Below are 27768 nucleotides of genomic sequence, written 5' to 3' on the forward strand. Positions count from 1 at the left end.
TATGTAAATAGTAGAACGCATAGAATGAATAGACAGGTTAAAGTAATGGAATGGAAAGTCAAAGGGAATACGCAGAATGGGAGCTTGAAGCACGACATGTTTATTCATGTGTTATTATACGACAAAAAAGATAACAGTTGCCAGGCGATGTCACACACATCCCTTTATTTTCATTTCTGTAGGCATTCGTTCTACGACAGGCATGAAAATTGGGGCACCTAAAATTGGTATTCTGTCGGCCAATTTGGAAGGGTGTGACATGTCATATTGCTCTAATAGCGCCGAAGCAAGCTTCCAAAAACAGAAGATTGAATTGTGCCAAGATCCTCTTACGGATACGAAACATTGTCGCAGAGCTGGGAGAACCAAACAGGAGCGTCAACAAGACATGCAAGTAAATCGAGAAGTACGGCTTTCTATCGCTGCTTCGAACAGTAATGAGATTTGTCAACATGGCTCACAAGTAGTAATACGAACAGACACGCAGAAAGCTCATAACACCACCATATTAATGCGCTCGGAAAGTACGTTTATTCGCAGAAAGCGCATAGCACTTTGAGTACTGACATTACATCAAATCTTCCTGTTTTGCCATTTCTTACAGAGAAATGAGTTTGCTTTTTATATACGTAATAAATATTTAGTAAACCTTTATCTGGATGCGTTCTGCCAAGCAAACGCTTCACAATAATTTGAATGCTTATATTGCCTGGAATTCACGATTTTTTGTTTGTTGAACGTTAATGGGCACTGCATTTCTACGCTCCACATCAACACAAAACACACAAGGACACAAGCACAAGAAATATTGATAACAGCACTTAATTAAACATTGACCTTAAAAGTTCCGAAAGAATAAAATCTGTAGTACCTGGTGAGACATGTCAGAAGTAGAATACAGAGTTACTTCACGCAGAAAACCCGTGTTTCACTGTTTTTATAGTGCTGTAACATACGAAATTACCCGAGGTTCTGCTACGGCACAAAACTTTACCTGAATGCATATAACGCCTATAAAAGATGTGGAAGTATTTTATTAGTCACATTTCTTGAAAAAAGATAGCGGTGCCAATAACTGAAATACTATTCAAGTTAATGTATTTCACCGAAACGGGAAGCATCAGTTTGAAGAGGTGTTAACCTATTATTAAAACGTTCGCACAGTTTGCTGTGTACCTGCTGGCGCAGCTACAATGCCAAGTGTGGCGCACCTTCTCATCGTAAAAGTTCATGGAGGCCAACCTCCTAATAAAGACTTGCCTATTTTGTCGTACATTGACGGTCTTTGTTTTCTCTCGGATATAGCTAGGGTACAGCTTTAAAATTTTTGAATCGGCCTGGCAGACCATAGTTGCGTCACTAATGTACGAAAGCATGCTGGCTCGAAATTACAGTCCTTTCACATTCTCGACCAGCAAAGTTTTTTCTTCAGTGCTTGAAGTGGACGACAGAAGTCTTGTTGAAACTCAAGGGCGAAGACAGCAGAAATAACTTTATTCTCACATGACAAGTTAAGCGAAAGAAATTAGGCTGGGTACTCATTTACGTAGGGTATCTTTTACGCTACACTTTATCAACAAGGGTTGCTCAAGAACGTCTTTTACGCGGTAATGTATACTAGAACAATACCTCCAGCAATGAAGTAAGCTAGCTACGTCACCTAGCTAAGTTATCTGCAGTAAAAGGCTAGAAACCACCTTGTACAAAAGTGGCAAGAATCATTTTTGCAACATACCATCAATTTACTCGCATAACTGTTATCGTTACGTGTACTGCCTTCTCAGGAAATTGTCCGAATAGCAAGAGAATCCATAGCAAGAGGCGCATGTACATTGTGAATCTTGTGTAGTCCGTGACGTCTTCTCACGTTGGATCACTAATGCATACCATGTAATGTACAAAGTCCGCTGTAGCTTGTTGTAGTAACTATCACATCGGCCGGTAAAATGTAGATGCCATCTACTCATTTACATCAACCAGCATCGCATTGAGGTGCAGTCAAATGTACAGACAATTACACGTCAACAATAACAGTAACAAATGTGTTATTCCTTGCGGAAAAGAAGGGGAGTCTTTACTTCATGTACAAGTGCAAGTTTTTTTTTTATTTCCAGTGCACTACACTGAAGGCATCGAATGTGCAAGAGCGGTTTTAGAACTAAAGAAAAAAATAAAACACAAGAAATCCCATCGGCAGCAGTATTCTCAATACATAAAAATAAATGGCCGGACTTCTGTGGGCATTGCAGTACGTTTTCTTGCTAAGCAAGCTTCGGACACAGTTAAATCTACAGCGGGCGTTAGCAATCATATTTCTACCTGTGCCTTGTTCACAGCTGGCAATCGCACACTGTGTGCTGTCTTCAAACAACTTTATCCAATCTGCATATAAAATAAGAAGGAAGACCATATCAGCGCAAGTCGAACCACATTTTAATAAGACAGTATTTGAAGTACAACCAGAATGTTAAACTATAAAGGATAATGTGCGCTAAACGCTCCATCTCGCAAGTAGATTCGCATATGCAGTACTAAAAACACATTGCAATTATTCTCGGCCCTTCAACACATTTGCTTAGTGTCGTTATGGGGCAGTTGGACGTAGCGGTAAAATGAAGGTTTAGCTCGGGGCGATATCCGACGCCACGTATTGAAATATAGGTAATACGCAGGAAGATTTTATTGAAGAAACCCTTGACCTATTTGAACAAAATTTCCGGTGTCGGGAGGGAAAGATAAACTATACAGACTGTAGCAAACTGGATTTCGATTTGTAGACCAAAATTCTTACACTTGCCAAGAATTTATACTTTTGCAAAAAGCTTATGCACGTAGGTTACAAATCCGTAACTCGGCAGTAAAAACAGATGTCACATTACTGTAAACAGCCTATGTTAGAGGTTATAAAGTGGGCATGTCTGATTTAAACATTTTCAGCTTATGTTATTTTCCTATAACGTTCACGAAGGGTCCTACTCACGAATAAGTGGTATTGTTCAGTGTGGTGTGTAACACTTCTATTTGCACTAATATAAATTTATTATGAGGTTTAGTGACACAATCGTGGGATGACAAAAATTGCTTACTTGCAGAGTTGTAATTTGAATAGTTTTTTTTAAATTCCTATTTTCACAGATTTTTTGTACGAATGGATGGCGTGAATCAAAATCTGCTGGTTACAGTCAATATATTTTACCTTTCTTTTAATTTGGCAAAGCTCATCAATTCTTTTTGTAGTGGTTGCCAAGAAAAATGATTTGCTTGTTTCAGTGTAGTCAGAAACCTGCGAGCTAAAGCTTCATATTAGGATGAGCACCTCGTGTACTCACTCGAGCACGAACAAAGTTGGAAAATTTACTTCTTTCAAACAATATAAACAAACACTATTACTGCTTTACTGTCACAACCGTTGGCGAGTAATATCACCGTGGCATATTTATTAAGCATGCTGACGGTTTCGGTCTGTCCGTGTCATCTGGTGTGTTCAGCCAGGCGTGTGTTGTTGACGCATGGTCAATGGAAGCATGCTGTCAAAAACCTGCTGATTTGGAGGGAAAGATTGCGGTTGACTTTGGAAAGGCGCGGAGCGCTTCATTTTGCATGTACTTATGCGGGTGCCTAAGACATATCTGTAAAGCTTCAATGCAGACATGTTATACCAGCGCCATGCTCTAAATGACCTAAATAAATTCTGTAAGATAAAATGCCCTAATATGTAATTTTAAAAACTCTCTCCTCACTGCGCGAAGTACTGCTGTATTCGTGGACACCAGTGCATGAAGCAGTGATGCAACATGAATATAAGCTTAAAAGCTCTTGCAAACCTATTTAAACTGCGACGAATAATTCCGCTGTGTCTGAACATCTTTTAGCACTTCCTGTCTCGAGTATACTGCGGGTGTCAGTCACGGCCAAACTGTCACTTCAGAAACTGCAGTGTAAGCACTATGGAACATTACTGTGCTTGAGTAGCGAGCTTAGCTTCGATCATTTTCATGAGAGCTTAAATTGTTGGTAAAACACTGTTAGGAGTGTACCGCGCCAATATTTTTGGAATCATCTCATGACGCTACATTAGCTTCCCGACGCATTCTTGAATGCCAAATTAATTTTCCAAATGTCAAAGTCAACAATAAACTGTCTTCCCCTGAGGAGATTTATCTGCACTATGCGGGGTACTTTGAGTAATGCCACTAAGCTAAACTTACGAAACCTTAAACAATCCTTAGTAGGAAATTTTGAAATATTATTACAACTAAGGTTGACTACGGTGATGTGATTCTATAATGCACTGACACGTAGGAATCAAAAGTAAGTTTCTAAATAAACAGCCAATCATAATTGTGCAGGTTTGACTGTTTGATAAGCATTTACCAAACATGTTATTTATCAGTTACACTGTATTGAATTTTTAGGCTTATAAGAAGTCGCGAGCAACGCTCCTTTAAAAGCATATTTGTCATAATATACTCGTTACGTACTTTCCTTAGGCCGAATATCTACTGTACTTTTCCTGATACAATTATGGAGCAGAGGAACGGCGCTTGCAAAATTCTAAATAGGTACGAACTAAGGATTTTTATGACTTTTGCAGTATGGTTGTGTTAGTTGTTTTTCAACGTCGGGAATGTCTCAAACCCAATATTAGGTCTTACCCAAAGCTGTTTCAGGCTCACATCATCCCTTTCCTCAGCGGTTAAACGTGGAATAGCCAGCGGTTTAGCATTGTCATATACATAGACCTGCAGTTTTTGTCAACCATCGCTAAACATCGATAAACAGGCCCAACAAATTTGGGTTGCTGGTTATGCATATAAAGTATATATAACTGGGAAAAGCTAAGCCTAGCTTGATGTTCTTTTGCTTCGGGAAAGCACTGACAGGAGTACTTGTAAACAGGAACGCTCCGCTGACGCAGTCACAACTTTTGATGTTACCTGTACACGTCCTCTTTCTGTTAACACACTGTAAAGTGGCACATCTTTGATGACATTTGCGTTTGTTAAGACGACAGTTCGAAGCCTGGGCTTGGCACGCATCGTGCCTTCTGCAAATACCGCAAAAATGTATTACTAGAACAACTCCGCAAGAAGACAAAATGCGACATCTGTAGAGGTCTTCGTTTCATAGGATCCCGCATAGACTCTAATAATAGGCAATTATATGTAAATTTGCCCGCAGAGCTAATAACGTCAACAAGTAATTAGGTCACTTAGCCTGGTTCTATCCCAAGGTGTCGCAAGGGGGAACTTGAGGTGAACACAATCCAAGCAGGAAGAAATCCTTTTTTCCTGAGCGCATGTTATCATACATGTGAAATATTTCTCCTTTGGGCGCAGAGAACTGTGAAATGCTATTTAGCAAAAATACTTTTCTTTCGAGATGTATTTTGTGCACAATACTTTAACCTATTCGTTCAATATCCCTTTTTAGGGCAGAAAGCTGTTCTCACCATTGCTTTTTTTGTGGCCTCCATCCTCGAAGTCTAAATTTTATTTCTAGTTTAACGGCGCAAATAACTATGGCATATTGCAGAGCTGAGTGAGCTTGCTGCTAAAATTTTATATTCTCGAGACGTTCGAGTCAAAGTGGTAGAAGTTAGACTCCGATGTCACACTAAATATCCGAAGACCCTACCATGGCCAAACAAAAAAAACAATAATTTTCATTTGGTCCCAAAAAGCTTTTGTGGAAAAACATTCAATCGGGAAACTTGTGAAAATCCAGTGAATCTAACAATCCTAATTGCTTGGAACCAAGTTAGATGAAAATATTAAAACCACATTGTACTATCAACCTATCGAAAGAAGATAAAAGGATACGTATATTATGCTTTATAGTGTTAAGTACAGTATGACGTGGCGTGGCAATATGAAACCTTACCGAAATGGTTCTTCCCTTCGTGTTATAGGTAACATTATTCTCGATAACGAACGCATTCCATGTCACTCTCCCTCAGATACACAAGGCCATCTTTGCAATGGCACAAACCTCCAACACTGCAGCTGGACTTAACGCAGACACATCGGGGGCATCCGCTATTGTAGGCAAAGCGCTTATACCCAATGAAAGTGTTGATAAAAAGCATAATACTAATTTTTTTAGCATGACGTGGCGTGGCAGTATGAAACCTTACCAAAACCGGCTCTTCTTTTGATGCTTTCGGAAACAATCGTTCCGAATACGAACGCATTCCATGTCACTCTTCTTCAGATACACAATGCCATCTTTGCAGTGGCACAAAGGGCCAACATTGCAGTTGGGCTTATCGCAGTCACATAAGAGGCAGTGGCTATTGTTGGCAAAGTGCTTGTGCCTAAAAAAGGAGTTGTATAAAAATATAATATAAAAATATAATACTATTGGTTTTAATTAGTTACGATGGCCTACATGCGCAAGAAAATCATTTCGCATAGAAGGCAATGATTCGCTTATGAGCAATCTACAAATAGCAGAATTGGTTTCCAGCTGAACGTTCCTGACGCGGACAGTAAGACACGACGACACACACTGGTACAACCAACCAGCTCAGGCAAGCATTATTCTTAAGTTTACATATATGAGGAAATGGTTTTTGCTGAGGTCATTTTAAAGCATTATCATTCTCAGGGTACTTTAAGCATTTTCCCGGAGCCAACATGGTTTGTTTTTATCGGTATGGGCTTGTATTTAACCGCTTTCCCGCCTAACGTGGTCACAATTTAGTCCGCGTTTGAATCGGTAGCGCATCCTCTTGCTGTGCTGAGGCAACAGGCTTCGATACTGACCATCAGACACACTTGCTTCACTGAGTACGTGCCAGTTTGCACGTACGTGCAGTTCTTCAACGCAACTTTCGAGCCGCATGTGTCCCTGAAGGCGCGGGATTTGGTGGTGGTGGTGGTAACAACTTTATTGAGATTCTGCTCAGTTATCTGGCAGGCCCGAGTCCTAGGATGGCCCCTCACGAGGAGCGACCCTTTCGGCCCAGGCAACGAGGGCTTTTTGTCGTTTTTCATCCGGCGTTCTGAGCAGCTCCTCCCACGTCTGTTGTGAGGGAGCTGGCAGGAGCGACCTGGGAGGGGGTAAGCCCTCGCACCCCCAAAGAATGTTATTTTGGGTAGCCAATGTTTGATTTGTGCAATTTTGACATATTGGGTTCCATTGCCCGTTGGTAATTATGGATAGCCAATGTGGGTTGGGGAACGATTTAGTTTGGATTCGACGCAGGATCGAGGCTTGCGCTCGCGTGAGGCTTGCGTTTCGAGGCGGGTAAATTCGCCTTTTTTGCTTGTAATATTTTGTTATTTCCTGGTATGTCGTCGGTGCCTCATCCATGGGATCCGAGTCTGAGGGGCACATCTCCCGGTTGATTAGACCTCGGGCTACCCAGTGCGCCTCCTCATTCCCTTGATTCCCCGAATGGGCAGGGACCCATACGAGTTCAACAGTGTTTTCATTATTAAAGTCCCGTATGACTCGCGCTGCACATACGCCTATGCTGCCTCTCGAAAAGTTGACTATTGCCCTTTTGGAGTCGCTTATGATTGTTTGCACGGAGGGATTCATGATGGCCAAAGCAATGGCAGTCTCTTCCGCTTCCACGGTGGACGCTGTTTTTATGGTCGCGGCGTTGAGGATACTTCCCTCTCCGGTCACGACGCTCACTACGTAAGTTTGGTGATTTTGCTTTGCTGCATCGACATAAGCGGTGTGCTGGTTGTTTTGGTACCTTTCCTGAAGGGCCTTGGCTCTGGCAGACCGCCTCTTGTCGTGTCTCCCAGAGAGCATGTTCTTGGGTAATGGTTTTATAACCAAACGGCTTTTGACCGCACCGAGTAATGTTGTTCTTCCTGCTGAATTCATAACGGGATTCAGCCCGAGTTTACTTAGAATAACTCTGCCAGTTGCGGTGCGGGAGAGTCGTTCACGTTGGGCTGTTCTATGGGCCTCCACGAGTTCGTCTAGGGTATTGTATATACCTAGCTCAAGTAATCGTTCAGTGTTCGCATACCTCGGGAGACCAAGGGCAGCTTTATGAGCTGTGCGAATGACGCTGTTAACCTTTTCCTTGTCAGAAAGGCGTAGGTGGTAGTAAGGGAAGGAATACACGACGCGACTGATCAGGAAAGCCTGCGTCAAATGGCAGATATCAGCCTCCTTCATACCGCGGTGTCGTGTGGCTACTCGTCTGATTAGGCCACATATTTGGCGGGCTGTCGTCCGTAATGGGACAATCGCCTCAGAATTATGGGTGTTATGTTGAATTAACATCCCCAGGACTCTTATAGTCAGTACGGGCGGAACTGGGCCGTCTTCCATACTGACTCGTATAGGGAAGGTGGCGTCCCTTTCGGAGGCGTGTTTGGTTGATTTATCACGGATGACGAGAAGCTCCGATTTCGTCGGCGAGCACGCTAGACCATTCTGTCGCACAAAATTTTGTACGGTATCCGCGGCCGCTTGTAATGCTTCCGTGATTTCTCCATCGGAACCGCTATTGGTCCAGATGGTGATATCATCGGCATAGATGGAGTGTTTGATATGCGGGATGCTTTCCAGTAATGGAGGCAGGTTTCGCATGGTCACATTGAAAAGGAAGGGGGAGAGGACCGCACCCTGAGGGGTGCCCCTTGTACCTAATTGAAATTGTCCGCTTTTAATGTCCCCAAAATGTATTTCTGCAGTGCGATCCTTGAGAAAGCTTGTAATATAGCTATAAGTGCGCTTCCCGACATTCATTTGGGCTAGATTTGTGAGTATTGAAGCATGTGACACATTGTCGAACGCTTTACTCACGTCCAGCCCTAGAATTGTACGGGTGGCTCTTATAGGGCCCGGATGTAGGATATCGTGCTGTATTTGCCACATAATGTCTTGAGTGGACAGATTTGATCTGAAGCCTATCAACGTATGGGGCAGCAGCCCATTGCTTTCAGTGTACTCGTTTAACCTGTTAAGAATGACGTGTTCCATAACCTTCCCCAGGCAAGAGGTTAAGGAGATAGGGCGGAGATTCTCTAGCTCCAGCTTCTTGCCTGGTTTGGGTATGAAAATTACGTTTGCATGTTTCCAGCTGGTGGGTATAGTTCCCTCTTTCCAGTGGATGTTGAAAAGATTTGTGATTTCGGTAACCGACTGATCGTCTAGGTTCCGTAGCATTTTATTGGTGATGCGGTCCTCGCCAGCCGCCGCTGTTGTCTTGATGTTGTTTAGGACAGCACGTACTTCAGATTCCATAATGTCGCTGTCTAGTTCCCTGTTTTCCTTTCCGGTATACGCTACGGGTAGAGGAATATCGGTGCTTGTATTAAAGTAGCGGTTTTTTAGAGCTTCAAAAAGGGCATCATTATCTCCCGGGAAAGAGTGTATGATCCTCTGAAGGTTCTTTTGTGATGCTGTTTTAGTCTGACTGGGGTCAAGTAGGTGTTTAAGCAGGAACCAGGTGTTTTTGCACCCTAGCTGGCCATTAAGGCGGTCGCATAGCTGGTGCCAGTGTTCCTGACTGAGCTTTCGTGAGTATTTCTCGATATCCCGTTCCAGTTGCGCGATGCGTCTGCATAGGCCACGGTTGTGTTTCTGCGCGAGCCAGCGCTTCTGCAAACTCCGCTGCGCAGACCATAGATGGACCAATTTAGCATCTGGAGCCGGGCCGTCCTCCTCCTGGTCTACCTCCGTGGTCGAGTTAGCTGCGTCTTTGAGGAGAGTGGATATCCATTCTTCAAGGTTTGTAATGGTTGCGGGTTCGCGTCTATTGCGAACATACCGGAAAGCGTCCCATCTAGTGTGCTTAATTTTCACCTTATTTCGCTTGTAGCCTCTGGAGGGTACCGTAATGGAAAGAATGTAATGGTCGCTACCAACGTTTAGTTCGGTATTCTCCCAGATGGCATTGTCTATGTTCCTGGTGAAAGTCAAATCAGGCGAGGTGTTTTGACTCACGCTATTGCCTATGCGGGTTGGTCTTTCAGGGTCAACAAGAAGAGTAAAACCAAGGTCTTGAGCGGTCTCCCAGAGTTTAGTGCCCTTCTTTTGACATTTTTGGTAGCCCCAGGCCGAATGGTGCGCGTTAAAATCTCCCAGCAGCACGAGTTGTGCATGCTTTGCAGCTTTATATGCTTTGCCTATTAGTGTAGCTACTGCTAGGCTTTTATCCCTAGGGGGGCTATAAACATTCAGAATGTAGAGCGTTTGGTCCGATCGTCGTTTTGGCAGGATTTCAACGAAGGTGTATGACACCTCCGTGAATTCAAGGTTTAATTGGTTGGCGGTCAGATTTCTGTTCACCATGATCGCCGTGGCCGGAGAGATATCTGGAGCGGTAATTTCATTGTAAGCCGCAAAACCTGATAATTTTGCCGCTATCCCAGTTTCCTGAAGGGCAACTATGTCAGGTTTGGTTTGGTGATTTTGAAGAGTGTATTCCAGAGACCTGCGTTTACGGCGGAAGCCCCTGCAATTCCACTGCCAGATTACGATTGGTGCTTTGGCCATCACGTTTGTTTTTGCGGTTCCATGCACGGTGAAACCGTGCTAGGTGTTTTTGTGAGCACTCCGGAAGCGCGTTGAGTCACAGAATCGCGTAGCATGTTTGGTTCTGGCGTTGGTGCAGGCGGAGTTACCACCTGAGGCTGAAGGTAAGGTTGCGGTTGGGATTAGGGTTGTGCCGTGGTTAATCCAATGTGGGACATAACTGCAGTCATGGCGGAGCTAAGAGCGGCAACACTTTCTACCAGCTGTTTGTTTTGGGCGGCTTGCTGAGCAACCATACTCTCGATCACGCGTTCCAGTTTTGAAATTCGGGGGTCCGGCGCGGCGACACTCTCGACGGGTACTGCGGCGGGGCCTTCCGCCTTCCGTTTAGTGCGGCGCGCACCATCTACCTCCATGTCGTTTTCTGCATCCGCTCCACGCTTAGCACAAGCCACGATCTCGCTCGCGTTTTTTGTGCTGGGGCATTACTAGGAGTATGTCCATTTTCTAATTGTCGAACTTTGTTATTAGCTGCAGCTAATTGTTGTTGGAGTAATTTCATTTGCTCCGCCAGCTCCCTTACCTGCCGGTTTTGGGGCAGCTTCTTCCGGGGCTTCGGCTGAGGCTTGGCTGTTCCCCAGGCGACTTGTGTGCTCTTGGAGCTCGAGCGGTCTCCAGGTGGCCGGGACGCCGACCGGTGCCTCACGCTATCGCTCCGGCCGCGAAGAGGTGGAAAGGACTCGGTTCGGCTCTGGCCGCTCACCTGACCCCGCTCCTGTGGTCTGGACGTTCTCGCCGACGCCTTCTTGCCGTTTTCGTCTCCTCCACATGGTGACGGCGTGGTGTTAGCATTGGCTGGCTTGGCGGGCTGCTTTTTTCGGATAAACCGATATTTGCAACTCCTGCTGCCGGTCGGGTGGCCTCCACCGCATACTACGCAAGAGGGAGAGCAGGTTGGCTTTTCTCCGTTGGGTGGCGAAGGGTGTTCTTCCCCGCAGCGCCGGCATCTTGGTTCTGTCGGTCGGGGTTGAGGGCACACGTCTGCTCGGTGCCCCAGCTTCCAACAGTTGAAGCAGGCCTCCGGCCGTTCTCGGAACGGGAAGACTTCAAACGTGAAAGCCAGGTAACGTACGAATTTCGGGAGCTTGACTCCGGCGAAGGTGATCACGAAGTGGCGAGTCGTGCCCATTCTCCGCGCGTTCACAATTGTCAGGTCAGGATTTCTGTTGCGAAGCTCGGCGTAGATGGTTTGGTCCGTTTCATAGCTGTATGCCCTGTACACCACCCCTCGCACCGAGTTGTCGGGCGCCGGAATGTACGTTGTCACAGGCGTATCAAGCTTATGCTGAGCGTGCTGCAGCTTTGTGATGTTGTAGTAGGCCTCGGCACGCTGCCGGTCCGGGGTACTGACCGTGATCGTGTTGTTGGTGGGGTGGATCCTCACCTGGTCAATAGGGAGGGCTTGGCGAACGTCGAGGTTGGCGGCGGCGCATATCGCGTCCGCGAGTACAGCTGGCCCAACCTCGGTCAGGTTGACGGCACCTTTCGGTCGAAAGACCACCTTGTAATCGTCCACTGGTAAGCGTGGCATGGGTCGACGGCGCACGATCGGAGGCGGGCGGGCCCGTCGTCGCGGTGTCGGTGTTGGCTCACCCTTCGGCGAGGCTTCTCCGTTGTCGGGCCTCGATGCGGCTCCGGTCCGGCGTCGATATCTCTGCTGCATGTCCAGGGCCGTCTTCCACGTCCCGTCAGACAGCTCGGCTGGGTCAATGTCTTCGCCTTCTACGGCGTACTCCATGGCTGGGCTCGGGCGAGGCGAGGCAGGCAAACGCCGCACAACGCGGCCGCGGCGGAGGCGAGACGCCGGTTGCCCTTAGGCAAGCGTGGCGCCCCGGCTTGATCAGGATAAAAGGGCTAACTGCCAAACAACTGTTACTTGCAGGGGTCTTCCGCTGGTAAAATCGGGTGCCGGATGAGTTAGGGAAGATCCATAGCAACTTTCGTGGTCATAGGTAGCCCGGTTGCGGTGAAATTGTAGAAAATATCCGGGATTTGGTAGATACCACTGTTTATAGAAACTATTTTGCACCGACTTGGAGTACTGGAGATGTGCCACTGGGACTGAGCTGGTCTTCGATGAACATCTCTGATGCCAAAGTGGGCAACAAGGTATGTGCCACTGCGAATGTGCTGCTCGACAACGACTACAGAAATGCTTAAAATTTCTCTGATGCTGGGCGAAATGAAAGCCACGTCTCGGGCGTTTCCCAGCGACAGCAACCACCCTATACAACAGGCTGCGCAACAAATGCACTGAGCATGGGCCATTTGTGAATAAGCGCCTTTCACGCAAACGCTTTAGCGAGCTGCGCTATGAATGCAATGGGTGTGTGCCGCTATTCAAGGAACATCTCGTGAACTGGGGTCCCTGACTATGTGCCGTTGAACGTGCGGCAAGCGAGTGAATAATTCTCAGTGTTCGCCAGCACCGGCGCGCCACGCTTCTCGTGTCGGAGGCAACGCGCGGAGTCCACGTTAGCGCCATTAGATGGTTGAGTGCGCGCAATAATTGGGGCATACTCTCACAATGACTGCCAAGGGTAATACGTTAGCGTTGTATTATTGGAGCGAGATAACATGTTGCCAACGTGAAAACAAGAAATGTATGAGGCTTGTACTGCAGCGGGCTTCCGTGCTTGCGTAAGAAGACTCGGCACCATCTGGCGCAGCCATCGCAGAGGCTAAGCACTACGCCAGAAATGCATGGCTCTCTGGTGTGTGCGAACGCTGAGAAAGGCGTCATGTGGCAACCGCGTTCCTCTATGGCGCTTCCCTCTGGGCACGCTGCGCGATCTAGCGGCACTGACGAGAAGTTCCCGCATGGATCCCGCGAAGGTAAGCGTGGCGCGTTGGCGCTTTTGAACGATACGTATTGTTCCATCGCTTGGCTGCAGACTGAGTGGCCCTTACGCAAAGACCCAAGTTGGCGAGATGTTCAGTGAAAAGCAGGACAAGCCAAGTGCATTCTTGGTGCAGCGCGCTGAAGCATTGGCTTGAAAGTCGTTCATAGAACAGGGAGCGCCATCCACTCAGTGCATTTGTAAGGCAGCCATGAAACGCGTTAGGTTGCTCTCCTTGAGGAACTTTTGTGACGTGGACTCATTTCCACTCAGTATCGGAGAAATTTGAAGGATCTTTTTTGTCCCCGTAGAGAGGCACATTCCTAGTTACGAACAATTAGTTGTCCAAATTAGCGTAAATGACGTCAATAGAAAAGCGGTACACATTTACTAGCACATGCCCAATGACCCAAGTTTGCATCACAGAGGTTCATTGGAGACCAGCGCATACCGAGTGGCACGTACGCAGTACTCCAAATCGGCGTCACACAGTTTCTTCGAGCAGTAGTACCTACTACGTACCCAATCTACATTGACCCATGTCGGCCTGAAAGGGGTCCTTTGAACAGCTGCACATATCAACACATCGTTACTCAGTGACCTAAATCATTCAGACAGTTAGTTTGGAACCCCGTTGCTTCACCCCAGCGGCCCGATGCACTACCTATTCGACCACCGACTGCCCAAAGATCCAGGTATAGGAGGGAAAACGGTTTAATACAAACATTACTACAAACAGGATTATCTTGAGCAATGCCTTGATAACTTTCACGGTAACAATGCTACTGTGCTTTGGGATCAATTTAAAGAAATTATCACTCACTGCCTTAACAACTTTATTCCCAATAAAACTAAAAAAACTTCCAAGAATACTCCCTGGATAACGAGAGAGATCTTGCACCTTAAAAGAAAAGTTAAGCGCTTAAGACGAGGATGTGCCACACGTGTTTCAATTCAAGAAATCCAAAATAAAGTAAACCAGGAAGTACGGCAAGCTAAGCGCTGGTATTTTCACCATACATTGTCAAATTTCATTCAAACGGCACCCCCAAAGTTTTGGGCTTTTCTAAGCACAAAAACCAAGTCAATTGACCAAATTTTTCACGAGGGCCATGTCGTCGTCGAAAAACAACGTATCGCGGAGCAGTTCAATAATTATTTTCAGAGTGTTTTTTTTTCGAATTTCGATGATGGTATAAACCTTAACCGCATGTCATGTAAGTTGACCTCAGATATTGTTTCGCAACCGGGTGTAGTGTCGATGGTGCTGAACCTCAAAGCTAAATCATCTCCAGGACCAGACAACATACGTAACGCTTTTCTGCGCAGGTATGCTGAAGCGTTAGCCCCTTTTCCTTGTTATCTTCCGTTCCTCGTTATCTTCGGCTAATCTTCCTACAGAGTGGCTAACTGCACGTGTCGTTCCCATACCGAAAAAAAGGTGTCAGAACCCTAGTAACTAGTTATCGTTCGATATCAATAACTTCATCATGTTGTAAGTTAATCGAACATATTATACCTAATGAAATAACCAAATTCCTAAGTGACAACAACGTACTGTCTCCTCATCAGCATGGTTTCCGGAAGGGTTTCTCTACACTAACACAATTAGCCACAATTATTCACAACTTTGCAAGTGCTCTTGACAAGTCACGCCAAATTGACGTAATACTTTTAGACTTTAAGAAAGCGTTTGAACTTCTTTCTCACAATACACTTATAGGAAAACTACAGTAGATAGATCTTCCCGCGTATACTATTAACTGGGTGGCGGCTTATCTGTCTAATCGCAAGCAGTTTGTTTCAATTGATAATTACTCTTCTATCGAACTTTCAGTAACCTCTGGAGTACCTCAAGGTAGCGTGCTAGGACCTTTACTATTTCTAATATACATGAATGACATCACTAACGAAATTTCTCATCCTGTTCAACGCATTTCGATGGGGGCGAAATGCGAAAACACCCGTGTGCTTAGATTTAGGTGCACGTTAAAGAACCCCAGGTGGTCAAAATTTCCGGAGTCCTCCACTACGGCGTGCCTCATAATCAGAAAGTGGTTTTGGCACGTAAAACCCCAAATATTATTATTATTATTATCCTGTTCAAGTTAGACTATTTGCTGACGATTGTGTGTTGTTTAACGATGTTACTTGCGACGAAGTTTAAGGAATGCTTAACTCTGACCTTCAAAACGTTCTTTCCTGGTGCAGTCGGTGAAGTATGGAATTGAACAGAGAAAAACTGTTTACATGTCCATAACAAAATAAAAATAAAAATAAAATGTCGTTTGTCTGTAACTTCGACTCTGAACCGCTAACCAAAGTCAGCCAATATAAATATCTTCGAATCACAGTAACCAGTGACCTCAGCTGGAATAGCCACATTTCTAACGTATGTAACTCGTCTTTCAGGAAGCTTTGTCTCCTCAGGCAAAAACTAAAGCACGCTCCCTCTGGTACTAGATTACTGGCCTACACTTCCCTCATCCGACCGAAACTAGAATATGCATGCATTGTGTGGGATTTCTATAAGAAAATTAACCTTGTCGCTTTAGAGATGGTCTAACGTAAACTTGTCAGGTTTGTTCTTTCTAAATATAGACTGAGTGACTCTCCTACTGGCCTAATGAATCAACATAATATTCAAACGCTAGAGCTACGCAGGAAAATACAACGACTAAAATTTAGTTTCTTGCTTAAAAACAACTGTTTGTCCCTCCAACCACAAGCTTATGTTAAATCACTTACAGCGCGTCGAACAAGGCATCGTCACGCTGATGCTTTCACACCTTATAACACCCGAACTAACCTCTTTAAGTTTTCCTTCGTCCCGCGCACTGTAATACATTGGAACAGCCTGCCATTATTACAACTGATAAACACCGATTCTATTGAACGCATGTGTCTTTAATATTAAAGGTATTGCCATTGCGGCAAGCCTCGTTACCGTTTCCTTTTTCTTTTTCACACGTGAATTTTGTTTGATACCTTCCACATCTTCCTTAGCTTACTTTATTATTTTCAGTATTTTGCAATGGTCGCTCGTTCAACTTCTGGTACTCCCCCCCCCCCCCCCACTTCTCGCGATAGTGGTTGCAACTGCTGATATATGCGTGTGATACTGATCTAATGTTTGTCAAGTTGTCTTCCTTCAGTGTACCGTCTCTTAATCTTACTTAGTCCTCGCTTTCATGTTTTTTTCTGATATTTACATACGTAGCATTGCTTTTGTATTTCTTTTTCACGTGTGTGTACATATTATACGTGCATATGTAAATATTTACGTATTCTGCCCCTCGTGCTTGGGTCCCTATTTGGGCCTGCAGTATTGTATAGGTAAATGAATGAATAAATAAATAAATATAGAACTACGAACATGCACACGTAGATATCCCCCCGAAATTCGGTGAACTGCCCAAGGATGATTTAAAAAATTTGGAGGACGCTTACGTTTCGCCTTAAGGAGGGGAACGCGAGAACATTCAAAGATTCCTGACCGCTTCTCACGCTTCCAGGCAAGTGCAGCTTGCCTGGAAGCGTGAGGCAAGCTGCACTTGCCTGGAAGGCAACGGTATTGTTCGCCGGCAAACGCTGGCAACGAACGCTATGCACGAAGGCGAGCTCTCTGGTAGAAGTGCGGTCTCTTGCGTGGGCCGCGCTGTGGCGGAGGCGAGCGCCATCTGGAGCTCTTGCAATGAACCGGACGCGCCGCTTTATGGCCTTTGACACTTGTGAAAGGGGTTGTGTTCTGAGTTTCCGCATAACAAAAATATGTTTTCTCGCATATCAAAATAACAGTCCGACGCCATCATGTCTGTAGGCTGTGTGCAAGTTGTACTTTACGATTTTTGTGGCATATTCAATTAGTGGAAATTCAATTAGTTCAGTAACCTCCTTGCGCTAGATGGAATGCCTGCATGGTTGGGTTTGCGTGGTTCGACTTAAGCGCGCGTGGTCTGGAACGTTCGCCTTGAGAGTTGTTCAACGAAAGGCGTGCGCTGGTTGTCAGTTGTATGCCATGTTCGGCTGCTCCTTCCTGTGCGTTCTCGCGAGTGGCGTTGTTTTCGACTGGTTGAATGAGGGTGCCCTGCGTCCTGCGGGTATTTCCGATTGCTCGCCCCCATATTCATGCGCTCTGAGGCCCTACGAGCCCTGTCGTCGGAGCAGTCGTCGAGCTTGAAACGTCATCGCAGCGCCGCGTCGACGCTGTGGGCGACGGGCCACCGTAACCTAGGCCACTGCATGCTGGCGTCTCGACGAGCGCTCGTCCCGCCGGCGCGTCCGCCTGTTTTCTCGGCAGCGCCGGGAGCTTTGAATAGACGTAACCACGGGCGAGACATCGGGCAATGGCAGTAGTCACGTGGTTTCGGATCTGCCATTTCCTAATCCTAGAGCCAGTCACATGTTTGGCTTGTGCGCTTGGCCTCTACCTCTGAGCTCGGGGAACGCCGGATCTGCCCGACTCTGCTTCGGAGGATGGAGGCCACCAGTCGAAGATACCATTAGCAAAACCGCAAAGTAAACAGAGCCGTCTAGTAGTTGCGACCTATGTCATTTTAACGTCATGGTGTCGATGAGGGTTCTCGACATATATTGAACTAACGAACACGTCTTTTGGCGTCTTGTGGCGTTCGGTTGGTGGTGGGGTGTAGTAGAGAAAAGGTAGGTGGTAGTTTATAGTAGCCTCATTGCTGGCGCCTTACACGCATTGTATCGCGGCGATATTTGTTGATTCATTCAAAATAAAATATTTCACACTTCTTTATTGAATCTATTTTACCTAAAGCAGCCGTAACCAACCGTAGTCAATGCGCAGAACCGGTACTGTGGCCGCTACACTCGAAAGCAACACACCCGAGCCGCTCTGCCCTCGCATGGTGCGCTCTCTCATGCGATGTGAAGCGTTCGACAGCGCGTATTGGTAGTGCACGCGGACGTCACGGGTAAGCAGTCACTTGATTTATTGAGCGTGACTATCGCCGAGGCGAAACTATCGCCGACGGCGAACCTGTGAGAACACGGCCTATGGGGCTTTTGCATTGCCCAGGGGGCGCTGCGAAAACGGTGCTAAAAAGCGCCCTCTGTCCTGAACTGGGTAGTACCAAGCTCGGTCGTCTGTTTCGGAAAGCATGTTTACAATATGGACCCGCCACTTTCGATTTTGTTGTATCACGGTTTGGAGCGAGTATCGGGCGCCGAAGGTTTTTTTCAGGGATGGCACGCTGCGTAAAGGCAACAAATTATGCAATGCCGAATACGTGTACGCCATTCAAGAAAAAGCGGCGACGTTTTAGCGCGGTGTCGATGACAAGTGAAGGGAGTCGCGTAAAAAGTTTAACTTCAAGTAAGGTTTGCGCACTGCTAGATTCAGGCGCACAAACGCAAGGAAATGCTTGCTATAAATGAATTCACAGTAGCGATAAGCAGACATCATGTGTACGGAACTGCTCGAGCGCCCGATCGTACGCGCCGCGACGGCAGCGGGCTTTCAACATCCCGCGAAACAGCGGGCCTCCTGTAATCTTTGTTGACCGCATGCCGCTAGACAAGTAGTTATGCCGGCACTGTAGTAGCGGTCAACTGTGCCTTTAGCAACTGATAAATAACTGATGCAATGCATATGAGCTCGTAGTAACGTACGTGCGAATCTCCCTGCAGCGCGAGCTCGTGCAGTGCTCGCTTGAGGTAGCTTTTAATGACAGCGCTCGAACATCGATGTGCTGCAATCAATACTACCTTGCTGCGCTGCCTCAACATGCTGGCTTGATGTTAAAGATGAGGACACTTAACTCTCTAACCTGTGCTGCTCGTAGTGGGGTAGTGAATTGTCACCGAATCAGTCCGACCATTTGTGCACGGTCATTTGCGCACACCTGGTCACTTCACCACTTCGTACCAGTCGAATTGTTAATTGTCGCTGTGGCCGGGTCTCGAATAGTGAGTCACGAGCCATGCCTGCTGCTATGTCGGTCAGCCGTCGGGACTGTAGGTGCAAAAGACCGAACTTTAGAACGCCGATAATCACGCACGGTTAAAGACAGGCGAAACAGTCAGCATGGCGCAATGTATCGCTTACCCAGCGCGATGAACTGCAGCTATCCAGCGCGCCCGACGCTCCGCTTCGTGAGGCCTTGAAGGAAAACGGTACACTCTGATGTTGGGATTCAGGCCTTCTTGTTCATGGCAGCCGATGAGGCAGAAGTAACGACGGTGAAGCTTTTTCGAGGCTGAGCTAGGTCTCTCCGGATCGGCTTCGCCGATTCCTTCTGCTTCCAGCATTACGTCTCACGGAGAGTCTGTTTTTGTTAAACTATAGGCTGCGGCTAGCTCGCAGCGTGGTCGGCGTGGTCTGTGAGAAGTGACGAGCCTCTTCCCACTCGCAACAGGGCACAAAAAAGTGAGAATCTACTCAAAACTCGGGCTAGAAACATGCTCCGCCACAGACAGGGCTCAATATCACCCAAGTCGGTGCTACCCAGGATAACGTTTCGTGCCCCGCCACCAGGCGTCGCTACTATACCTCAAACTGCAGCGCAAGACGCCCATGCTCTGCATGAACGACGGGGGACGTGGGATGCCTACGCCGGATCTTCTGCGATATGGGTCGCCCAGCGCTGTCTCATCGGAAGTGTGACGAAGGTGCGCGGTCGCCGCATGAAGCGTTTCTGAACGTTCGCGCGCACTGACTGCCATGCACTTCGGAGGTCACGCCCGGGCTTCGTGGCAGCGGTGCTAGATCGCGCCCAGTGTTCTTTGGGAAACGCGAACAGGGATCCCGCTGCAGTACACACCTTACACTTAAGTCGTTTGGACAGTGGCAATAGGCTGCGTCACAACGTTGATCCATTGCTAATCGCCTTCGCGTCGACAGTCATCACATAAGGGGTTATGCAACAGATTTCTTTCACGCATTTAATGTTGTTAGTTTTCAGTAATCTGTAAAGCTCGAGTTGTCGAGTACTTGAAGGTGCCGTTAGCGTCTACTGGATATTTAGCATTGTTTTTTGGCTCTGGATCTTTGTATATCCCGTGTATTTCTTATGAGAAGAAAATCATATGCGCCTTAGGCCATTTTTTTTTCTACAAACAAGAAACGTTATTGGTATTGTTCAGTGTAGGCAGTGGATCGCACAGCTGTTTCACGGCCTGTAGCGGGTTGTTGCTTCATACATTGAGCAGAAACTAATATGCAAACTTTATAAAAACCCTCTATTCTAGTTGACAAGAACTGCTGAATCAAAAAGCCCATTTGATTTACAGCTTGAGAATCTGACCGCACTAAGCGTAGTGGCTTCTGACGAACGTTTTCGTCTATGGCATTCTACAGGCACCTGCGTAATTGTCGCACCGAAATTGAAGAACTTGGTATGTCAGTTTTGTTGTATGCCATATATACCTCTACATTATTATTTTTTTGGATTGCTTAAAAAAACTGATGGTACAAATGAGAGTACATATAAGGAAAGAATAAGAGTAAGAGAACGTCACGTATGTTATTCAAAATCATAATTTAGCACCGATATAAGTTTATTATTATGACACAAGAGCGATTGCTATCAGTCATGAATATTTGACACGTGCACGACTCACCAGTCAGGTCGATAGCACTCTTCTTCGTACTTAGCGCACCAGCTGCTGCCCTTATAGTAGAGAGTTCCGCCAACGCAGTCACATTTCGCTTTATAACCTGTGCACTCCTCCTCACCATTGGGACATTTGCAGTTAGCACACCCACGACTGGAGGCCTTGTTTTTCCTGTATCAATTGTATTGACAAGAGTACAATTCTAGCCATTAGAAGCGTGCACAATGCTGTAGCACTTCTACAAAGACGGTGAAATTTTCGCTGCACGTGCAGCTGGCGGACGTATTCGATTAACGGCTCGCGAATACTTAGAAATGGTGTTGTCCTCTGTGATCGCCGTCGCCGCAGCCCCATCAGAAAGGTATCTTGGCTCGGCAATTCTATTCGATGGCACTGACTAAACAACGTCTCACCCAGAGAAGCAGCCGCTTTGTATTAAAATGTCGGCTCTGAGCCTTCTAAGAACAATTATTCTGTGAAAAGCGTCCTTGGAGAAAACTGCTTTTCGTCACTTGTGAAAGTGTGCGAGTTTGTTAGCGAAAATGGGGAAGTGACAGTCTGTTGGGAAAACGTACGCAATGCGTCAATCATCATTCAACTTGCAACGCCGGCTTACTATTCAGACTCCTTTTCCCCGTCATATTCCTTGTGTTGAATTAAGCAAAACCGAGAAATGTTTTCGCCGTAGCGTATTTGTGAGTGCTACCGTTGCATGGCAATATAGGCATGACATCGTGACATCGTTTTTTCACCTTTCAACATGTTTAAATCTAGGTAACGAACATGCCGTGCGCTCACATGAAAGGAGGGGGGAGGCTTGCAGTCTCCCCCTCACTTTGTAACAAACAAGGTGTGCTGGAGAAGTGCAAGCGTGACAGAACAACTCTTGCAGAAGCGCGCGCTTCAGAAAGAGTGGCATTCTTTCTGATGTCGGATGGACGCGTTTTGAGTTTTTGATGCCTGTAGAGGCGATAGCCGGCAGTAGGTGCTCTACAATTCGACGGAAAATTCGTATCGTGTTTGGCGGCTCGTAGACGCCGATCTGCCATAGAGGCACTTTACGAAGGCAACATGTGTGTCCGTACGCTGAGCGACTGCTGAACAAACCATTTGGGAGCAGTGCACAGGGCACATGCTGCCCGTGCAAAGCACTGAATGGGGGTTCGCGCAACATATCTTTTACGGCGGCCGTTCTCTTTGTGGGGCACATAATTAGCCGCATGGTCAACTAGGCCTAGAAGTTATGAGTTCAATACGGCGACCATCTCACAAAAACTTGCGGCCTCATGATCGGTCTAGGATCGCCGGGCAACTGACATGTGCCACTGACATTTGCAACTAACGCCCTGCAACCTACTTCGAGGGTTGCAATATTTAGCAGGAAATTTTTTGAAGCTATGCAAGCGGTGCTCTTAGGGGCCGGCACAACCAGGGCCGATTGCTTTATCGCGTGCACGTAATGCCGTGGAGCTTTGATGGTTGACACTGCTCGCACGGCTTAGGTATGCTCGTATAGAGTGTATATTTGAAGAAAGAAGTTACTCAGAGGAACCATGATAGCCCCATCAGAAGCAGTATGGAACAGAACAGGTTGTAGAGACTCCTCCTATAACTAGCGATGAGGCCAGTAGAGCCTTTCAAGGCATGAAACGGGGAAAAGCGGCAAGACAAGATGGAATAACAATCAATTTTATCAAAGATGGACGAACCATAATTGAAAAACTGGCGGCTCTCTATACGATGTGTCTATCGACTTCAAGGGTTCCAGAAAACTGGAAGGATGCAAACATTATACTAATCCACAAAAAAGGGAGACGTTAAAGAATTCAAAAGTTATAGGACCGTTAGATTACTTCCCGTATTATATAAATAATCACCAAGATAATGTAAAATAGAATAAGCAAAACACTGGACTTTAGTGAACCAAGGGAACAGGCAGGTTTAAGGAAGGAATACACTACAATGGATCAGATCCATGTTTTCATTCAGGTAATCGAGAAAACCGCAGAGTACAATCAACATATCTATATGGCTTTCATAGATTACGAAAAGGCATTTGATTCAGTAGAGATACCAACAGTAATAGAGGCATTGCGTAATCGAGGAGTACAGGGCACTTACGTAAATATTTTGGAAAATGTCTACAGAGATCCGACAGCTACTTTAATTTTACACAGAAAATGAGGAAGATACTTATAAAGAAAGGGGTCAGAGACAATGCTATTCACAACGTGCTTGGAAGGAGTATTCAAGTAATTAAACTGGGAAGGCTTAGGAGTAAGGATCGACGGCGAATATCTCAGCAACCTTCGGTTTGCAGATGAAATTTTTTGTTCAGCAGTTACAACAAATGATTTAGGACATTAACAGAGACAGTATAAGGGTGGAGTTGAAGATTAAAATGCAGAAGACAAAGATAATCAGGAACAGCCGGGCTAGGGAACAAGAGTGCAGGATCGCCAGTCAGCCTCTAGAGTCTGTGAAGAAGTACGTTTCCCTAGGGAAACCTGATCGCAGGGAATCCTGACCATGAGAAGGAAGTTTACAGAAGAATAAAAGTGGGTTGGAGCACATACGGTAGAGATTGTCAACTCTTTACTGGAAGCTTACCATTATAACTGAAAAGGAAGGTGAACATCAGTGCATTTTACCGGTGCTGACATATGGGGCAGAAACTTGGAGACTGACAAAGTTTGAGAACAAGTTAAGGACCGCGCAAAGAACGATGGAACGACGAACACTAGGCATAACGTTAAGAGATAGAGAGAGCGGTTTGGATCAGTGAGCAAACAGGTGTAGCCGATATTCTAGTTGACCTTAAGAGAGAAAAATTGAGCTGGGTGGGTCATGTAATGTGCAGGCTAGGCAACCGGTGGACCATTAGGGTGACAGAATGGGTACCAAGAGAAGGGAAGTGCAGTAGAGGATGGCAGAAGACTAGGTGGTGCGCCGAAATTAGGAAATTTGCGGGTGCTAGTTGGAATCGGTTGGCGCAGGACAGAGGTAATTGGAGATCACAGGGAGATGCCTTGGTCCTGTAGTGGATATAAAATAGGCTGATCATGATGATGCTACCAAGGCAACCTTTATTATTCAAATGTGCACATCAATATATTTCACCTACACAAGACTTTTAATACCAAGCGTCTTTGTTTATTGCAAAGTTGAGAGAAAAATAAAAAGGGGGTTTCCAAATACAATTTTTACCCCAGGCTTTCTATATGCAAATATTGTGCTTGACTGAAAACGAAAACAAACAGCACGTTGTATTTTCCCTGCAATTAGCTTGAATTGTGAGTTGCCGCAAAATTCCCAATGCGTGAAATGATAGGCCAGCTATGACCGATACGAGGGATTTCACTCTGGTATTGACATCAAATGCAAATAAAAGAAGAGCCGCAGCAATGTAAAAAGTGTTATTACATTCTGAAAATATGCGAACCATGTATGAACAACATGGAAAATTTAATCGCACAGTAATAAACGCCAGCATGCGCTCAAATCCCGAAATTTAAAGAACCGAGTTAACACTTCTATATTGAGGTACATTAATGCATCTGTTTTAGCAAGATTAGAGACATGAAGGAAGAAAAGTGTAAATTCATACCGTAAATTGTGTTTCCTTTGTGGCCTTCTGAAACATTCCAGTCGCGACCTTACGCACTTGATAGAGTCGTTTGTTTGGTACACGACGCCATCTCTGCAGTGGCAGTTTGTACCAACCGCGCAGCCGGTTTGGCCGCATTCGCAAAGAAGGCATTCGCTGTTGTTTGCAAAGTGCTTGTGCCTGCGAAAAGCGAATAAAATGTCGTGGTACCTGATTGGCCTAGCGCAGCATCAGACTACATTAACTTTCAATGATCACAAACACTTTCATGCATATAAATAACAAGATACTGCTGGCAATTCTTCACAGCAGTGCACTATTCGCTAAAGAAGAAGAATGGTAGTTTAGGAATACTTCCTACTCCAAGAACTTCATTACGTGAGTGCGTAGCTTGTAGCGAAAGACACGCTGAATATAAGGGTGTCGAACCTAAAGAAATACCGGCTCGGTTTTGTTCGAGTTTGGTGTAATATCCGACTTAGTTCCGGTTCAGTTGTCGTTCCGAGACACAAAAATTCAAAACGATCCGCGATACGATTCACAGCGCTGAACCAGTACACGATTTTGTTCGGTACCATAAACTTATTCTGCCCTATGCCGAAAGGTTGCAGATCGCTATTCCCCTGTACTAATGTCGCGCGTTCCGGTTTTCTCACAACGTAGAAAACTCGGATTCCTGGCACATGCGAGGCTCTAGCAATAATTGGGTGTTGCACACACTTCTCGTCTTTCTTTCTTTCTATCTATCTATCTATCTATCTATCTATCTATCTATCTATCTATCTATCTATCTATCTATCTATCTATCTATCTATCTATCTATCTATCTATCTATCTATCTATCTATCTATCTATCTATCTATCTATCTATCTATTTTACCGCGCGCTTGGGCATCTGGGGTAGTCCATGGTCGAAGGGTTAGTGGGTCGGGCTGCTGTGCTAAGGGAATAGGGTTCAAAACCAATCGTTGGGAGAACTTGGGTTGCTGACTGCATGCCTATGTGTGTCGCTCTTCAACGAATCCCTGACGTCAGCATGGGTCACTGGGGTAGCCGGACTGGGTATGTCAAATAGATATGTACCGCACTCTTCAAGGAATCTCTTTCACGCTGACTTGAAGCTCTGCGCATGTGCCATTCGGTCTTCAATGAGTCATTCTGTACCAACTTGGTTTTCTTCAAATTTTCACGGTAATTAACCAAGCTATATTTTCTTTTCTATATAAATTATACGGTCATACCAGCGTGGCTACAAGATTGAACAATTTCTTCGCTAATCTCAAGGCAACATAGTCAACAGCTCCATGAGATCACGGATGTAATGTTGCTGTTCAGTGTACATCTTCCACGGAATCTGTAGAGATCTGACCCTCGCTGTGCTGTTATCACCCCACCTTCAACACCAACCCAGTGAGCCAAGTTCTCTAGAAGCTTGGTGCATCATCTATGTGCTTGTGTCCTTTATGGCGTCATGGTTGTGGCTTCGTTATTATTCAGGTTTTGTCATCCGACTCTCGTCGGGCTGTCGTAGTCCTACAGTTGCTAGGCGCTCGTTGTCTTGCCATTGTCGTGATACTGTCGCGATCCTTCCATTGCCGTCATTGCAGCTTCGCCAGCCGACGTGGCGGTGGCATCGTCATCCTTCCAGCTTTGACATCTGATTATCCTGTTACCGTCGTCGTCACACCATCATCGTCATAAAACGTCGTGATATAGTCGTTGCCATGCAATTTTCGTCGTCCTATTGTTACTATCATCGTCCTAGAGCCGTGTGAATACATTCGTTGCCGTACCGTCGTCTCTACGCCGGCGTATTTCTTTCATCGGTCGTTGCATCGTCTTCATAATAACTTCGTTCCCCAACTCTTCTCGTACATTCCTCGTTGCGCAATCGTCATACAGTCGACGTCACACCGTTCTGTTCATGTCGTTGGCGCCGCGCTGCCATCTCACCGAAGCCGTGACGACCGAAACGTCATCCCGTGGTCTTCATTTCACCGCCTTCGTTCTTTCATCTTCACTGCATCTTCGTTATGTCATCGTAATCATACTGTCGTTATGAAATTATGATTTTTCAGAAGTTTCAAGCCATTATCATCGTTGCGTCGTCGTCGTCGAAGCCATACACTCATACACTTCGTAGACACGCCGTTATCGTCGCGCGGTAGTCGTTTTAGCATTATGATTTCACAATCGTTATCTCAGTGCTGTCAAGCGTCGTCATCATAACGCCTTTGTCCTTCCATCACTGCCGTTCCTTCGTCATTCCATTCTCCTCACTTTGTTGTCGTTATACAGCCATCGCCATGCCGTCATCCTCACGATTGATCTTAGCAGGCAAGTGTCATAGCAAAGTGGGTCGATATCGGAGACAGTGTATGAGTGTATCGCCAAAAGCGCAACTATCAGAATGGTCGTTACATGTTCTAAGAAAACGTGAAGATGTGAAGCTACATTGCTTGAATGCAAATCGAATTACCGTCGACGGTCATTGTGTAATGGGCGCTGCCGTTTTTTGTTCCTTGCACTCGCCTTCGAAGCACGATGCGTTACCAGTTGGATAAAACTGCGGCGTTGCCGCCATCGCTGCGATGTGACCAAAGGATTTTCGAAAATGAGCGAACGGAAAGCAGCTGAGGTACCCTGATAAGAATGAGTTACGACGTTTTTCTCCGCAGCGAGAAGTTTACGAATAGAGTGCGTGGATGTGGAGTCATTTTAATACATATTGACACGTGCGCTTGTTTACCTTTTCCCGTGATCGCTTTTCACCGGCTAACATGGATCACTAAGATCACATGACAATATAAAAGACGCATTTTATTAATGATAATGCCTGTGACTGCATAGCGTGGGCTTAGTTTTCACTCCTTGAAAGGAGCATAGCCACTTTGTTTGCTTTTGCTTCCAGTAATTACTAGACGACTGGTAGTGAATATACTGCGGTGTGTGGGACAGGCAGGATTCGCATTTTATTAGATAAATTACAACTCAGCACTCCTAGTTGATAGGAAAGAAAAATGCCAGCAAGTGAGAACTTCCTCAGTTTATAATCGAATTTTTTAAAAGAAAAGCAGGCGGGCACATTGAAATTTCGGAAACATGAGCAAGAACAGTTTGCGCTAAATGCTGCGACGATCTTCTTTACGAAGATGCACGTGGCCCAGAGTTTTGCACTGACTAAACGCAGATAAAATTGCCCAACTCACGCACATTGTATACTGG

At 45.9% G+C, this 27768-nt stretch overlaps 1 protein-coding gene across 1 annotated transcript in view; it reads right to left on the reverse strand.

The window, feature by feature from the left end:
• Positions 1–2092: 2092 nt before the first annotated feature.
• The window catches only part of LOC142591122 (uncharacterized), a 55441-nt gene continuing 29765 nt past the window's right edge, over positions 2093–27768 (reverse strand). The window contains exons 5-8 of the mRNA XM_075703504.1: positions 24544–24723; positions 20943–21107; positions 6137–6316; positions 2093–2382 (exon numbers count right to left, since the gene is read on the reverse strand). Of these exons, the coding sequence (XP_075559619.1) occupies position 2382; positions 6137–6316; positions 20943–21107; positions 24544–24723 (526 nt within the window). The 3' untranslated portion in view covers positions 2093–2381. The remainder of the gene's footprint in view (positions 2383–6136; positions 6317–20942; positions 21108–24543; positions 24724–27768) is intronic.

This window comes from Dermacentor variabilis, chromosome 8 (assembly GCF_050947875.1).
Source record: "Dermacentor variabilis isolate Ectoservices chromosome 8, ASM5094787v1, whole genome shotgun sequence".
Taxonomy (NCBI): domain Eukaryota; kingdom Metazoa; phylum Arthropoda; class Arachnida; order Ixodida; family Ixodidae; genus Dermacentor; species Dermacentor variabilis.